Source organism: Hyla sarda, chromosome 10, assembly GCF_029499605.1.
Source record: "Hyla sarda isolate aHylSar1 chromosome 10, aHylSar1.hap1, whole genome shotgun sequence".
Lineage (NCBI taxonomy): Eukaryota > Metazoa > Chordata > Amphibia > Anura > Hylidae > Hyla > Hyla sarda.
The window spans coordinates 42,368,012-42,384,962 of NC_079198.1; the positions used below are offsets into that span (position 1 = coordinate 42,368,012).

The 16,951-nt window shown below is 45.1% G+C and overlaps 1 protein-coding gene across 1 annotated transcript in view; it reads left to right on the forward strand.

The window, feature by feature from the left end:
* Positions 1 to 2,450: 2,450 nt before the first annotated feature.
* The window catches only part of HMBS (hydroxymethylbilane synthase), an 87,568-nt gene continuing 73,067 nt past the window's right edge, over positions 2,451 to 16,951 (forward strand). The window contains exon 1 of the mRNA XM_056544597.1: positions 2,451 to 2,608. Coding sequence (XP_056400572.1) covers positions 2,606 to 2,608 — 3 coding nt within the window. The 5' untranslated portion in view covers positions 2,451 to 2,605. The remainder of the gene's footprint in view (positions 2,609 to 16,951) is intronic.

Sequence of the window (16,951 nt, forward strand, 5' to 3'; positions counted from 1 at the left end):
CAATCAGATCGCTTTTTTCATTTTTAACAAGGCCTCTGCAAAATGAAAGAAGCGATCTGATTGGTTGCCATGGGCAACTTTTCCTCTGCACATGTCTTGATAAATCTCCCCCATAATATCTATTGTATCTGGAGCCTGCGCTAGACTCCAGTTGTTTAATTTAATAGATTGCATTTTATTTAATAAGTATTATAATATTGTACCTTACTGGACCTAATATTCTTTCCTTTGTATGACTTTGAGGAGTGGTTGCATTATATTATATACCAATTTATTCCTTTTCCAATTCTTTGTATTGGCAGAGAGATTGGGTGTGGCGTTTGATCACCTAATGATGCCAATGAAATTTGTTGGCATTAGAGATGAGCAAACCTGAACCTCAATAGCTCTCCCAGCCAATCAGGAGGCAGTAGAGGGGTGAAGTCAAAGCTTCTATAAAAGCATATGCACATAGCTTTAGCAGCCATTTTAAACATAAAGGTATATGAAGATCTCTGTAAGGGACACTAAGCAGTGAACAACACAGATAGGAATAGGACCACACATATAATAATTGTAGTAAAGCAACACAGCAGAGTGTTCTACTCTCAAAAATGGATCATTTTTGGACCATTTGGAAAAAGCCATTGCTTCTTTTAATACCTCTGTGCACAAATAAACACCGGTAGGCATTTGTCTCCAAAAAGAGATAACTTTTAAAACCTTTAAAAAATCTGCTAGTGCAGTGTATTTTTATTAAAGGGGTTATCCAGGAAAAAAATGTTTTTATATATCAACTGGCTCCAGAAAGTTAAACAGATTTGTAAATTACTTCTATTAAAAAATCTTAATCCTTTCAGTACTTATAAGCTACTGAAGTTGAGTGGTTCTTTTCTGTCTAAGTGCTCTCTGATGACACGTGTCTCGGGAACTGTCCAGAGTAGAAGCAAATCCCCATAGCAAACCTCTTTTACTCTATGCAGTTCCCGAGACAAGCAGAGATGTCAGCAGAAAGCACTGTTGCCAGACAGAAAAGAACAACTCAACTTCAGCAGCTGATAATTATTGGAAGGATAAAGATTTTTTAATAGAAGTAATTTACAAATCTCAATACTACATAGACAATACAGATAAGTTCGGCACTGAGTGCAAATGGGGGTATGTAATTCTGCCTTTGGATCACGGCTATTGTTGGTAGAGAACAATGTGATGCTCAGACGAAAATGAGTGCAGGTAAATCATCATAAGCGTAGAATAATGCAGTCGGCACTCACCATATCCTTCAGTCTTCAGGTCTTTATTAACATATACTCACGTATACATATAACAGGATGGGAGAACGGTGCATGGAAAGGTGAGTATATATTAATAAAGACCTGAAGATTGAAGAATATGGTGAGTGCCGACTGCATTATTCTACGCTTATGGTAATTTACAAATCTGTTTACCTTTCTGGAGCCAGATGATATATATATAAAAAAAAAGTTTTTTCCCTGGAATACCCCTTTAAACCTGTTAGTTACCACCGGATACCATTTCTTTATCCCTAGTCATACATGTTGCTGTAACTTTGAATCTAACTTTGCCTTAAAAACAGGATATGTTCACACAATGGAATTTTCGTGCAAAATTCTGCATTCGAATTCCGCATGGAGATTCCGCAGCAGCAGAGTCCTAATGATATCAATGGGATTCTGCTGCGCTGTGCATACGGCGGAAATCCCGATTCCGGAGTCTGTAGAAAGAATAGATACATCTTTGCTTTCTGCTGAGTCCTCACGGAAATGCATTTCCATCTATGAGACAGCACTTTTCCGAGCAGTCCTAGCGCTGGCAAGTCAAACTTTTAAAAAGTTCAAGCATCTCTAGTCAGCACCCTTTTATATGACAGGATTCTGATGGATACCTCTACTGTACTATAAAAATGCAGTATGAATGGGGCCATACTTTAATCTTAGATCTTATGCCACTAATTTTAGCACAATTACTGGCAAAGCATGCAAGAAAATATTAGGATATATATTCTAATTATTGCCCATTTGCAATAGTAAATCTGCCACATTGTATAATAAAACTATTAGCCCAAAGCTTCTGGTCCCATCCTTATATATACCGTATATCAGTGATGTCCAAACTGTAACAGTGATGTATAACAGTCGCTTTCATATAGGGCAGTGGTGTCCAAACTGTGGCCCTCCAGATGTTGCAAAACTACAACGCCCAGCATGCCCGGACTGGGCGTTGTAGTTTTGCAACATCTGGAGGGCTACAGTTTGGACACCACTGCCCTATATGACAGCGGCTGTTACAAGAAGGGAATACTATTTTAAAAAGTATTTTACATTTGGGGAACTCAGATGTAACAGGCTGCGGAGATCCCTTTTACTGCCGGCCCCAAAAATTCTCACTGCAGACTAGAGAACTTTGTTAACAAAAACTTAATAAAGCTTTCTGAAGTTTAAAAAAAAACACGGAAGTGACGCAGAAGGGCGCTCTCTAAACGTTCTAGAGGGTGACGGCTTGTAGCTGTGGTGGTGCCTGTAACACCGGCAGTGGACTATGCCGGAGTGTAGTTCACCTCTGCAGCATACTGGACCGGAGCACTGCGGAACCTAGCGGAGACATCATGGTGAGTTATCCACGATAGATGCTCAGCTCATTGTCAGGCGGCATGCGGCTTTATGAGCTTTAATGTGATTGGTTGTTAGGATCCGAAGGGGGCGGGGCGTTACCTGTGAGCGCCGGTGTGAGGTGAAAAATCCGATTTTTTCACGGGTTCCTCTGCTGATGAGAGGAGGGTTTACATTAGACTTTCACTGCATACCTTATGGAATGACATACATGTAGTTATCATTTGAAGTTTTTGTTTAGGGTTTAATGGGTTGTCTCATGAAGGCGATCTTAGGCCCTTATCAGGACTTACAGAGGGAAGTAATATAAAAATGATACCTGCTGGAAACATAACTACATAGTGCCAGCATTAGCACTGTTGAGCAGATGATGCTAAGGGGTTAAAAGAGTATTTCCTTAGACCCATAGCTCACCTACATAGGTAACCCAAAAATAACACTATGTTTCCTAAGTACTTATAAAAGTAAATTTTGTATAAAAATAAATAAATAAATAAATCATTTTCAGACACTTTTAAAATTAGGTGCCACTAACCCCTATTGATGTGATATCCAATAAAGTGAGCCATTTGGCCTCACAGTATCAATCTATTACACTTTGGCAACATGTGCCTAGAGAACACATGCTTTACTTGGGTCTGTGCACACATTTAAAAACACTTTACTTGTCCCCCTCAACATATTTCGCCACAACAGCAGTGGCTTTGTCAAGATTACCAGCTTGTTTCTTGACAAAGCCACTTCTTTTGTGGCGAAACATGTTGAGGGGCTGAGTAAAGCGCTTATAAATGTGTGCACAGAGCCAAGTAAAGCATGTGTTCTGCAGGCACATGTTGCGTAAGTGAGATAGATTGATACTGTGAGGCGGCCACGTTTATGGTATAGCATGCCACAATAAGGGATAGTAGCACCTAATTTTTAATTTGTGTGTGTTTATTACAATAAACTTTACTATTTTAGGTACTTGGGAAATATAGGGTAATTTTTGGGTTACATATATAGGTGACCTATGGGTCTAATTGTAACGAATTACCCTTTATGTACTGATCTTGTTTTTTGTATATAAAAGAGTATTCCCATCTCAAAAAGTTATATTCTATCCACAGAATAGTTCTTAAATGGGCACTGTCATTAAAAAAAAATTCTATTAGAAAAATATTTCTGATGTATTTTGTTTCAAAAAAATAAAAATTAAGTTTTCTATGTTTGATTTGTGTTTAAAAAGGCTGCCACTAGGTGTCTCCCTACTTGTCCAGAGAACATTCCTCCTGCTGGCCTGGCAGAAGTCCAAAATCAGGAAAAGCAGTCTGGAGTGCTGAGGGGTGTGTGTGCAGCCTTAGCCAATCATAGCTCATCTCACACTGAACTGCTCTGGGCTGTGTTTCAGAGGGAGGGAGGAAGTTGTATGGCTTCAGATGATGTCACATTCCCCAGAATGCGCCAGTGCGCAGTTCAGTCTCTGGGGCTCCTGAGCTTAGCAGTGCTGTAAGTCAATAGAGAATGGATGGTGCACTCCATTCATTGCGAGGACTGTTTTCTTCCCATGTTTAGAAAGTGGTGGTTGTCCTAGCAGTTATAGCTAGGGATGCAGCGAAAGGGAAATTTTGGGCCAAAACCGAAAATTTAGGCTGTGCTTGGCCAAAAACCATTGCTCCACCCCCCCCCCCTTTTTTATATATAGTTTTTGTCACATTTTATAACTTTTTTTGGAATGTGATGTGACCAAAATCAGCAATTGTTCCATGTAAATTTTTTTTGCGTTTACGCTGTTCACACGGCAGGATCAGAAACAAAATAATTTAATAGTTGGGACGATTACGCACGTGGCGATACCAAATATGTTTATTTTTATTATTTTTTTTATATGGAAAAGGAGAGTTATTTAACCCCTTAAGGACCGGAGGTTTTTCCGTTTTTGCATTTTCGTTTTTTGCTCCTTGCCTTTAAAAAATCATAACTCTTTCAAATTTACACCTAAAAATCCATATGATGGCTTATTTTTTGCGCCACCAATTCTACTTTGTAATGACGTCAGTCATTTTGCCCAAAAATCTATGGTGAAGCGGGAAAAAAAATCATTGTGCGACAAAATTTAAAAAAAAACGCTGTTTTGTAACTTTTGGGGGCTTCCGTTTCTACGTAGTACATTTTTCGGTAAAAATGACACCTGATATGTATTCTGTAGGTCCATACGATTAAAATGATACCCTACTTATATAGGTTTGATTTTGTCGGACTTCTGGAAAAAATCATAACTACATGCAGGAAAATTAATACGTTTAAAATTGTCATCTTCTGACCCCTATAACTTTTTTATTTTTCCGTGTATGGGGCGGTATGAGGGCTCATTTTTTGCGCCGTGATCTGAAGTTTTTAACGGTACCATTTTTGCATTGATAGGACTTATTGATCGCTTTTTATTCATTTTTTCATGATATAAAAAGTGACCAAAAATGCACTATTTTGGACTTTGGAATTTTTTTGCGCGCACGCCATTGACCGTGCGGTTTAATTAACGATATATTTTTATAATTCGGACATTTCCGCACGCGGCGATACCATTTATGTTTATTTTTATTTTTATTTACACTGTGTTTTTTCTTTTATGGGAAAAGGGGGGTGATTCAAACTTTTAATAGGGAAGGGGTTAAATGATGTTTATTCACTTTTTTTTTCCACTTTTTTTTTGCAGTGTTATAGGTCCCATAGGGACCTATAACACTGCACACACTGATCTTTTACATTGATCACTGGTTTCTCATAAGAAACCAGTGATCGATGATTCTGCCGCATGACTGCTCATGCCTGGATCTCAGGCACTGAGCAGTCATTCGGCGATCGGACAGCGAGGAGGCAGGTAGGGGCCCTCCCGCTGTCCTGTCAGCTGTTCGGGATGCCGCGATTTCACCGCGGCTATCCCGAACAGCCCACTGAGCTAGCCGGCATGCTTTCGGTTTCACTTTAGACGCGGCGTTCAACTTTGAACGCCGCGTCTAAAGGGTTAATAGCGCGCGGCACAGCGATCAATGCCGCGCGCTATTAGCCACGGGTCCCGGCCGTTGTTAGAGGCCGGGCCCGACCCGCTATGACGCGGGGCCACGCCGTGGCCCCGCGTTATAGATCGGGAGTGGACACATGACGTTCCAGTACGTCATGTGTCCTTAAGGGGTTAAACTTTTATGGAAAGGGTTAGTGGATGTTTTTTTAAACTCTTATTTAACTTAACCCCTTAAGGACTCAGGGTTTTTCCGTTTTTGCACTTTCGTTTTTTCCTCCTTACCTTTAAAAAATCATAACCCTTTCAATTTTCCACCTAAAAATCCATATTATGGCTTATTTTTTGCGTCGCCAATTCAACTTTGCAGTGACATTAGTCATTTTACCCAAAAATGCACGGCGAAACGGAAAAAAAAATCATTGTGCGACAAAATCGAAAAAAAAAACGCCATTTTGTAACTTTTGGGGGCTTCAGTTTCTACGCAGTGCATATTTCGGTAAAAATTACACCTTATCATTATTCTGTAGGTCCATACGGTTAAAATGATACCCTACTTATATAGGTTTGATTTTGTCGCACTTCTGGAAAAAATCATAACTACATGCAGGAAAATTTATACGTTTAAAAATGTCATCTTCTGACCCCTATAACTTTTTTATTTTTCCACGTACGGGGCGGTATGAGGACTCATTTTTTGCGCCGTGATCTGAAGTTTTTATTGGTATGATTTTTGTTTTGATCTGACTTTTTGATCACTTTTTATTCATTTTTTAATGTTATAAAAAGTTACCAAAATACGCTTTTTTGGACTTTGGAATTTTTTTGCGCGTACGCCATTGACCGTACGGCTTAATTAATGATATATTTTTATAGTTCGGACATTTACGCGCGCGGCGATACCACATATGTTTATTTTTATTTTTTTTTACACTGTTTTATTTTTCTTATGGGAAAAGGGGGGTGATTCAAACTTTTATTAGGGAAGGGGTTAAATGACCTTTATTAACACTTTTTTTTAACTTTTTTTTTGCAGTGTTATAGGTCCCGTAGGGACCTATAACACTGCACACACTGATCTCTCATCCTGATCACAGGCGTGTATTAACACGCCTGTGATCAGCATTATCGACGCTTGACTGCTCCTGCCTGGATCTCAGGCACGGAGCAGTCATTTGTCGATCGGACACCGAGGAGGCAGGTAAGAGCCCTCCCGGTGTCCGATCAGCTGTTCGGGATGCCGCGATTTCACCGCGGCGGTCCCGAACAGCCCGACTGAGCAGCCGGGATACTTTCAGTTTCACTTTAGAAGTGGCGGTCAGCTTTGACCGCCGCTTCTAAAGGGTTAATACCACACATCGCCGCGATCGGCGATGTGTGGTATTAGCCGCGGGTCCCGGCCGTTGATTAGCGCCGGGACCCACGCAATATGATGCGGGATCGCGGCGTGATCCCGCTTCATATCGCGGGAGCCGGCGCAGGGCGTAAATATACGTCCTGCGTCGTTAAGGGGTTAAAGGGGTTGTGCGCTGCCCTGCAGTTCGGAGCTCCGCTCACAGCGTCCGGAAGTTCACTACTCCGAATGCTGTGTGCGGGCTTCCGTGTTCGCAGCCGCCGGATGTGACGTCACGCCCGGCCCCTTCGTGATGCCTCACCCGCCCTCTTGTGACTTCACGCCCGCCCGCTCTACCAAAGTCTATGGGAAGTGGGCGTGACAGCGGTCTCGCCCCCTTCCCATAGACTTTCGGCGAAGGGGCCGGGTGTGACGTCACGCCCGGCGGCTGCGAACACGGAAGCCGCACACAGCGTTCGGAGTAATGAACTTCCGGACGCTGTGAGCGGAGCTCCGAACTGCAGGGCAGCGCACAACCCCTTTAAGTTCCATAGAACTCTATTGATCTTTGTGCTCTGCGATCATTTGGTTGAGCCTGCTTAGCCAGGCTCAATCAAATGAAGAGCCACAGACCCCAGAGATGCAGAGGTAAGCCCTCTGGCTACCTCCACAGTAGATCGCCACCCCGCAATCGTGCTGCGGTGGGGGGGCGATCCACCCCACTGGAGGACCAGGGAGTGTTTAAAGCACCCTTTAGAAACTGATGTTACCTTTTGACAGCGACGATCTAAAAGGTTAATAGCCAGCCGCGTGTCGCCTATTAGCTGCGGCCCCTGATACAAGAATAAGCAGGGGGCCATCAGGTATGGTGCGGGCTTAAGTCAGGATCCTGTGTCATACACTGTGGCAACCAGTTAAATGACAGATATCGGAGCAATCTCCAATGTCCGCCATTACAGGCAGATGTAGGCTGCTGATTTCAGCAGGCATCTTCCTATTATGACACGGACCAGACCCGTGGCACACGTCATGTCCTCACCAGATCCATGATGTACATGTATGTCATGGGTCGGGAGAGGGTAAAGCCATGCCCACTGAAATTATGGGCATTTTCGGCTGATAATTTACGGCGGGCGAAATTTCGGTGCATCCCTAGTTATAACCCCACCAGTCAGCTAGTTATTACCTGTCCTGTGGATCGGAGATAATTTCTTGAGATAGTAATACTCTTTTAACTGCTTATCTAGCTATCTATCTATCTTTCTATATATATATATATATATATATATATATATATATATATATGGTGAAAGCCTACCGCCTGACACTAGGTGTGTCCCTATCCCTACCTTACTAGTACCTATGAGAACTACGGCTTGTGGTGTGCCCGAGCCGCCGCCGGGGGTAAGCCTGAAAGAGGGCAAAGACAACAATCTTAGGAAAATATTTATTCAGAAAACCAAAGACTTAACAGCATTAAGCATTTCACTATGTGGTTCAGGAATATATGTAGCGTAGCATGCCGACTTCCACCTGCCCAATTTCTTAATAACATGCACTGGGACATTATTGCTGGATGCCGCTGATGCTGCTCCTATTCGGAATGAATGCCCGGAAAATCTTGAAGCTTCTAAACCTAGGGAACTCAAGAGACCGCGAATATGCGTCACGAACACACTGATTGTGAGGGGTTTGGCCGAGAACAGCAGGAGTGGTGCGACCGAGGTGGATGGTGCTAGAAACTGTATGTATTCTTTCAGTACTGTTACTGGACACCAGGCATGATCCGTAGTGAAGTATGGGACTACCGTGCTACCAATAACATTCTTAGAGGAGGAGAGTGTCAATTGAGCTAAACCCGGGGAAAATTGTAACTGACCCACTTGTACATAGTTCCTGGAACCTTGTGCTTGCGCAAACTCACCCGGACGCAAAAAGCCATAAAAAGTCAGATACGTGGCTGCCTAAATTACTCTACTACCATGAACCCCAAAAGGATGCTTATCTAGTAGCTGCAACAGTTTTCTAAACAGGGGGCCAGTAACCGGAAGTCTACCAGGTGTGGCTGTAGTTGATGTTTTCTGAATACCTCTTAAAATTCCCCGAACAGGATGGGCCGAAAATAATGACCCACCCCCAGGATTTTCTAAGGACATGAAATGCTGGATCCCCAACAGGTATAACTTAATCGTGTTATTGCTAAGTTTTAAGTCAGTGTGGCAAAAGCCTACAAACATCAGGATGTAGGACACTTTATCGTGACTGTCTTGTGGGAACTTCTGCTTGAAATTTAAAAACATTTTCCACGCTTGAGAATATGCTTTAGCCGTGTTCTTAGACAGCGATTTATTAATCAGACCTTTAGCAATAGGCATGTAGTCATCTAAAGGAACCTTAGGTCGCTGACGAGAGGTGCCTGAGTGGCTGACCTGTCAGCGCCTGGCATAACCTGAAAAAAGAGAGTGTAATTGGTACGTGATAGGGCATCTGCCGCTATATTCCGTATCCCTTGAACATGTTGACATTTCACATGAAACTTGTGAGACAAGGACAACCATATTAACCTCCTGAGGAAAGACATAATGGGACCGGACCTTGATCTCCCTTTATTGATAATATCCACCACAGCTATGTTATCTGTGAAAAATACCACAGTCTTCCTGGACCACAGTGAGCCCCAGGCAACTGCTGCCGCAACTACTGGATACATTTCGAATAACGCTGAGGTGGATGAAAAATGTTCTATCGATAACACTTCCTGCAGCCAAGGACCAGCTATCCAGTGGGAATCCCAGATTGCCGCATATCCTATAGAAGAAGCGTCAGAAAAAATCCCAGGGGAAAAACTGTCCTCGACAGGGATGAAAAAAGAAATGCCGTTCCAGGACCACAGGAAGTGATTCCACATGACCAGATCACTCATGGTCTCATTGTCTAGATGCAGTGTTGCATGTTGATCTGAAACCGTAGGAAGCAAGGCCAAGAGACGAGACACGAACGTTCTCCCTTGCGGGATGACTCTGGCAGGGAAATTCAGCATGCCCAGAAGCTTCTGTAACTCTACCTTGGAGCAATGGCGGTTTCTGGAAAATAAGTCTATGGTCTGTCTAATACGAACCAGTTTCTCCTCTGGCAGCCGTGCTTCCATGGCTACTGAATCCAACACGATACCTAAAAAAGTGATGGTGGTACTAGGCTCTTCCATTTTATTCTCGGCAATGGGGACCTGCAAAGCTGTGAATAATTGCCTAGTAGTTGGTAACCCGGTGGGGGGGTGGCATGAGGGTTCGATGATCAGAAAGTCATCCAAATAATGAATGACGTGGGCAACCGAGGACTGATTCGAGGATCTAATGTAATGCGGAAGCAAACTGGTCGAACAGCCTTGGGCTGCTTTTAGCACCAAATGTCAGTTTAGTGGCGAAATAAAACATTTCCTGCCATTGAACCCCATGCCACTTCCATAAGTCTGGTCTAATAGGTAACAACTTAAAAGCGTCAGTCACATCCGCCTTGGACATCCATGCACCTGGACCCAAGGATAAAACAATCTGGATGGCCTGATCCACCGATGCATACTTCATCGAATATTCCTCAGAAGGGATCAGGGCATTCAGACTGGGGACGACGCTACAATGAGGTGCAGACAGGTAGTACACTAAACGTTTTTTATTCGAGAATTTCCCTACGACTATTCCAATTGGGCTAATTCGCCATGTGTGAAAAGGTATCTCCGAAAAGGGGCCTATCATGTAGCCCTTTTGCACTTCTGCCTGTATAAGCGTGGTGACTGTTTCCAGGTTTCTATCAGCAGACTGCAAATTGTGGCAAGTGAATGCCTGTTGAGGCACTGCCACCAGCCCTGTATGGAACCCGAACTGGAGCCCATTCGACAGCCACTGCACCCAAGATTGATTGGGGTGTGATGACAAAAAGGCTGTCAAGGCTTCCACATCCACCACGCTTAGTCATGCATTTTTCTGAGGACACTGCGTCTTTGGATGTGCTCTGAAACACAGCGAGCAGACATGTAAGAGCCTACACTGTGAATAGTTGCAGGCCGGCCAATTATAATTATTACATACCTGGGCCTTGCCGAGGTACTTAATTGGTCTGCCCAGTTTGTCTAGACCTGCTGCTTTCTGGGCAGAAGAATGGATAGGAGCTGGGCCAGAACTGGAGGAGGCTTGATTATTAACTTGCTCACACCAAGTGCTGGTATGTGAAATGGAGTTGCAATGATTACAGGCCGGGGCCTTCAAACCAGCGAAATGGCGGCAAAATAATTCTGTGTCCAACACTGTCCAGTCAGTGGCCTGCTGAAATTGCAGCCATGCTGCCGCTGCCTGGGCTGCAAAAGACACATGGTAATCATAAAAAGCGCTACCACCATATTGGTGCCCCAGCTCCGTGAGCTTATATAGGTAGATATCTAGCTCCTCTCTGCGCAACGGGTAAACTGAACAGATAACATCACGGTAGATGCTGAAAGCTAGCATGAATTCCGGCAAAGTCAATTTCCTACTTAGCTGCACGTCCTTGCTTTTGAGCACAACTGACACCTCCCCGCATGCTATAGTCTTACTGTCAGCGAGCTCATGCGAAGCAATTAGCAATGAAACCAGATTTACGTCTTTTCCCTCTAAAATGTCCTTGCAGATATTGGGAGGGATGAAATGGGCTGGCAAGACGCGCCCTGACTTCTCCGACATGACCGCTACCGGGTTTTGTGCCGTACCTGACGAGCGCCCCGAAGGGCCCGGGAGAGCTACGGATGAAGCGTCTGTAGTGTCCGAGTTAGTGGCTTGCAGACTAATAACATTATTCCCTGCTACTGGAACGGCTGCTGAGACCACTCCCTGCGTAGTAGCCGGCAGCCTGGTCTCCATGGAGTCCATGCGACTAGCCACTACAGCCAGGGAAGTGGAGAACCCCGTCATCATGCCTTGCAGCTGCGTGAGTGCTGTCTGGATGTTAGAGAACTGGTCTGCCTGTTGACTTGTGCCCGGAGCATCTGCCATCATGATGCGATACAGCTCCGCCTTCCTTGCAGTAGCCGGGAACGGTACTCCTCTCCTGCGTAATTCTGTTGTGATTTTGGGGATGGTCCATGCCCGATAGGACGATGTACTCCCGTGCTCCGAAGCCCTGGATGGCGTCTCAGGGACTGAGGTGGTCCTCAATGTCCGACCCGTGGGACATGATCCTACAAGATAACCCCCAAGCCCCCCAAAATGACATTAAAACCAGTTGATTTCCCGAACCCTCGACGTGAACGAAAAAACTTACGAAACGTCAAGCTCTTACCTGACATGTACACCTACCTGTCAGGACCCCTAAAAGCAAGAAAACAAGCAGACCGCCTCGTACGTGCAACCGAAAATGGTAGAAACTCTCCTACCAGTCATCTGCGGCCTCACGATGACTGATGTTTTCTACCCTTTATTATCACTGGTTCTGACGCGCAACCGACTGACTCCATGCGAGGCAGGTTATGGGAACTCAGATACGGTACAGAGCCAGTTTAACCCCTTAAGGACCGGGGTTTTTTCCGTTTTTGCATTTTCGTTTTTTGCTCCTTGCCTTTAAAAAATCATATCTCTTTCAATTTTGCACCAAAAAATCCATATGATGGCTTATTTTTTGCGCCACCAATTCTACTTTGTAATGACGTCAGTCATTTTGCCCAAAAATCTACGGTGAAATGGAAAAAAAAATCATTGTGCGACAAAATTGAAAAAAAAAAACGCCGTTTTGTAAATTTTGGGGGCTTCCGTTTCTACGTAGTAAATTTTTCGGTAAAAATGACACCTTATCTTCTCTAGGTCCATACGATTAAAATGATACCCTACTTATATAGGTTTGATTTTGTCGTACTTCTGGAAAAAATCATAACTACATGCAGGAAAATTTATACGTTTAAAATTGTCATCTTCTGACCCCTATAACTTTTTTATTTTTCCATGTATGGGGTGATCTGAAGTTTTTAACGGTACCATTTTTGCATTGATAGGACTTATTGATCGCTTTTTATTCATTTTTAAATGATATAAAAAGTGACCAAAAATGCACTATTTTGGACTTTGGAATTTTTTTGCGATTTCGCCGCGGCTATCCCGAACAGCCCGCTGAGTTAACCGGCAGCTTTCACTTTCGGTTTTAGCGCGCGGCTAAAAGGTTAATAGCGCGCGGCGCCACTATGACGCCGGGCCCGCCATGATATGACGCGGGGTGACTTATGCCTGTAGCCGTGACAGGACCCTTACTCACCCCCATTTGCCAGGGGCGGGGTTTATGTTTAAAGTCCCATACAAGTCAATGGGAAATATATGTTACTGCATAACTTCCAAACGGCTTGAGATATTTCGATAATACTTGGTCACATGATACTTATATGTCCACTTAAAATATAGGATAGTTAATTTAACCCTTATCTACCCCCATTTGTGAGGGTCGGGGTTTTTGTTTAAAGTCCCATGCAAATCAATGGGAAATGTATGTTGTCACATAACTTCCGTACAGCTGGAGATATTTCAATAACTGGTACACGTATTACGGGTCAGGATAGGAGGACCGGGATAGGAGGACCGGGATAGGAGGACAAGATGTGAGAATGGCATATGAGGTCGAGATAGGATGACGGGATAGGAGGTCGGGATATGGGGTTGGGATATGAAAACAAGATGAAGGACGGGATGTGAATTCAAAAGCTTCCTCCTTTTGTTTATTTTCCTCACCAACAAGGATTAGGAAGGAAAAAGCGGGCAACGCTGGGTACTCAGCTAGTCTATCTATAAAACTTAATGGGCCTCATTTACTGTTAAGAGTGTTGTGTTTTTACTAGTGTGAAATGTTGCAGGATTCCACTCTATTTACTATGGGGATTCAGATTTACAAGTCAGGAACATTTTCTGACCAGCTTTTTCTAGGTGGAAATTAACAGCCATTTATTCACAGGATTTTCTGTGAATTCAACAGTAAATAGGTCAGGTTGTGAAACCACACCCCTTTTGCACCAGACCAGGCTCCTTTTTCGACTTTTCACAATGCAAAGTTGGGTTTGTCGGATTTTCCTGGGGCACACTGTCTCAGACAATATGCGCCAAAAAAACTTGTCTGTTTTAGCTTAGTAAATGAGGGCCAATGTGTATGTTTGTATGTTCCAGCATAACTTCCAAATGGCTGGAGATATTTCCGTGAAAATTGGTACACATGTTACTTATATGTCAACTAGAGCTGGGCAGTATGACCAAAAATGTGTATCACGGTATTTTTTTTTAATTATGGCGGTATCACGGTATTTAATGGTATTTTGGGGCGGGGGGGGCTTGTTAAAGTGACAGAACATCAGGGTTTCCCCAACCAGTGTGCCTCCAGCTGTAGCAAAACTACAACTCCCAGCATGCCTGGAAAGCCTGCGGATGTCTGGGCATGCTGGGAGTTGTAGTTTTGCAACAACTGGAGGCACACTGGTTGGGGAAACAGCGTTGTACTGTATACTCCCCCACTGCTGTCTATCACGGCTCTGCACTACAGGTGATGAGGAGTCAGGGCAGCAAAAATCTCTCCATTCACCCCAATCCTTCCCCTCTTTCCATTCACCCCCCTGCACCCATTAACCCCCCTACACCCATTAACCCCATCCTGTCCCTTATTCCATTAACCCCCCTGCTTCCATTACCCCTCTGCACCCATTAACCCCCCCTGATCCTTTCATTTATTCTATCCTGCCCCTTATTCCATTACCCCCTCTGCTTCCATTAATCCCCCCTCCTCCTCACCTGTGCGCTAATGCGGCTGCTGGGAAGTTCCCCTGTCATCAGTGCAGTAACGTGGGCGCTTCCCGCCCGGACACAGGATCCTCTCTGGTGGAAGCGTTCAGCGCAGGATGCTGACGCTTCCGCCAGGAGGGAATTTGAAATTTTGATCTAAAGTGCCAACTGCGCTATTATGAGCCACGGCCACTTTAGAACAGTGAGCAGCAGCGGCGCAGCTCACGTGCGTTGTGTGAGGGGGGCCCGCCGCTCTTTCAAAGATCAGCGGGCCCCCTCACAGGCAGTCTGTCCGCCCCTGAAGCGCTCGCTCCCCTCGGTCCTGCGGCGTGCACTAGGGGCCTCAGGAGCGGGCGCCGGAACTAGAAGAAATGCGGCGCAATGCTCTGCCTTACGCCGCAGGACCAAGGGGAGCGGGCGCTTGTTATGAACACTCCCTGAAGCAGGCGAAGAGAGGGGAGAGGTGGACTGGAGCAGGGAGTCGGCTCGGGGCTCTGGGAAACATTAGAGCCAGGGGATGCAGTTTCTGCACTTTCCCCTGGCTTTGATTGCAGAGGAGAGCCGGCCTGAAACTGCAGGGGGAGCGGGGATGAGGAGTCTCGCCCTGCTCTCCCCTGACAGAGCGGAGCCGTGGGCTCTGTAATTCATTCATGGGAGGGGGGAGGGGCCCCACCGGTATAGCGGTATGGGGCAAAATTCATACCGTCGGAGAAAAAAAAAACGGTATCCGGTATGAACCGGTATACCGCCCAGCCCTAATGTCAACTAAAAATATAGAGTTAAATTAACCCAAACTCTCCACCTTATTTAAGGGTGTTTTATTTATTTATTTAGTTTTTTAACCTCTTAAGGGCGCAGGGCGTATGGATACGCCCTGCATTCCGAGTCCTTAAGGACGCAGGGCGTATCCATACGCCCGTGGGATTTCCGGTCCCCACCGCTAGCCGGAGCCAGAGCCTGCAGGGGTGAGGTGGCCACCTCACGATCGCCCTGATTCGTCAGCCGGATTACCGGCCGACCAGGAGCGACGGCCGCGGCGAGGGACAGTCCTGTGATGGAGCAGCAGCAGGAGGTGAGTGACAGCCTCCTGCTGTTGCTTAGCAACAGCTCCCAGCATGCAAAAAGGGCATGCTGGGAGCTGTAGTTATGCAACAGCAGGAGGCAGACCACCACAACTCCCAGCATTCCCTTATGGGCATGCTGGGACTTATGGTTTTGCAACAGCTGGAGGCACATTTTTTCTATGGAAAAGTGTACCTTCAGCTGTTGTATATCTACAACTCCCAGCTTGCACAAACAGCTAAAGTGCATGCTGGGAGTTGTAGTGGTGCATCTGCTGGTTGCATAACTACAACTCCCAGCATGCCCGTTGGCTGTCGGTGACTGCTGAGAGTTGTAGTTTTGCAACAGCTGAAGGCACACTGGTTGTGAAACCCATTTTTTTTTTTTTTTAACCTAGCTCAGTGTTTCACGACCGGTGTGCCGCCAGCTGTTGCAAACTACAACTCCCAGCAGTCACCTTACACCATGCACCGTACATGCTGGGAGTTGTAGTTTTGCAACAGCTGGAGGCACACTGGTTTTGAAACACTGAGTAAGGTCACAAACTCAGTGATACATAACCAGTGTGCCTCCAGCTGTTGCAAAACTACAACTCCCAGCATGCACTGATAGACCGTACATGCTGGGAGTTGTAGTTTTGCAACAGCTGGATGTCCCCCTCAATGTGAATGTACAGGGTACACTCACATGGGCGGAGGATTACAGTAAGTATCTGGCTGCAAGTTTGAGCTGCAGCAAATTTTCTGCAACAGCTCAAACTGCCAGCGAGAAACTACTGTGAACCCCCGCCCGTGCGACTGTACCCTAAAAACACTACACTACACTAACACAAAAAATAAAATAAAAAGTAAAAAACACTACATATACACATACCCCTACACAGCCCCCCTCCCCAATAAAAATGAAAAACGTCTGGTACGCCACGGTTTCCAAAACGGAGCCTCCAGCTGTTGCAAAACAACAACTCCCAGTATTGTCGGACAGCCGTTGACTGTCCAGGCATGCTGGGAGTTTTACAACAGCTGGAGGCACCCTGTTTGGGAATCACTGGCGTAGAATACCCCTATGTCCACCCCTATGCAAGTCCCTAATTTAGGCCTCAAATGGGCATGGCGCTCTCACTTTGGAGCCCTGTCGTATTTCAAGGCAACAGTTAAGGGTCACATATGGGGTATCGCCG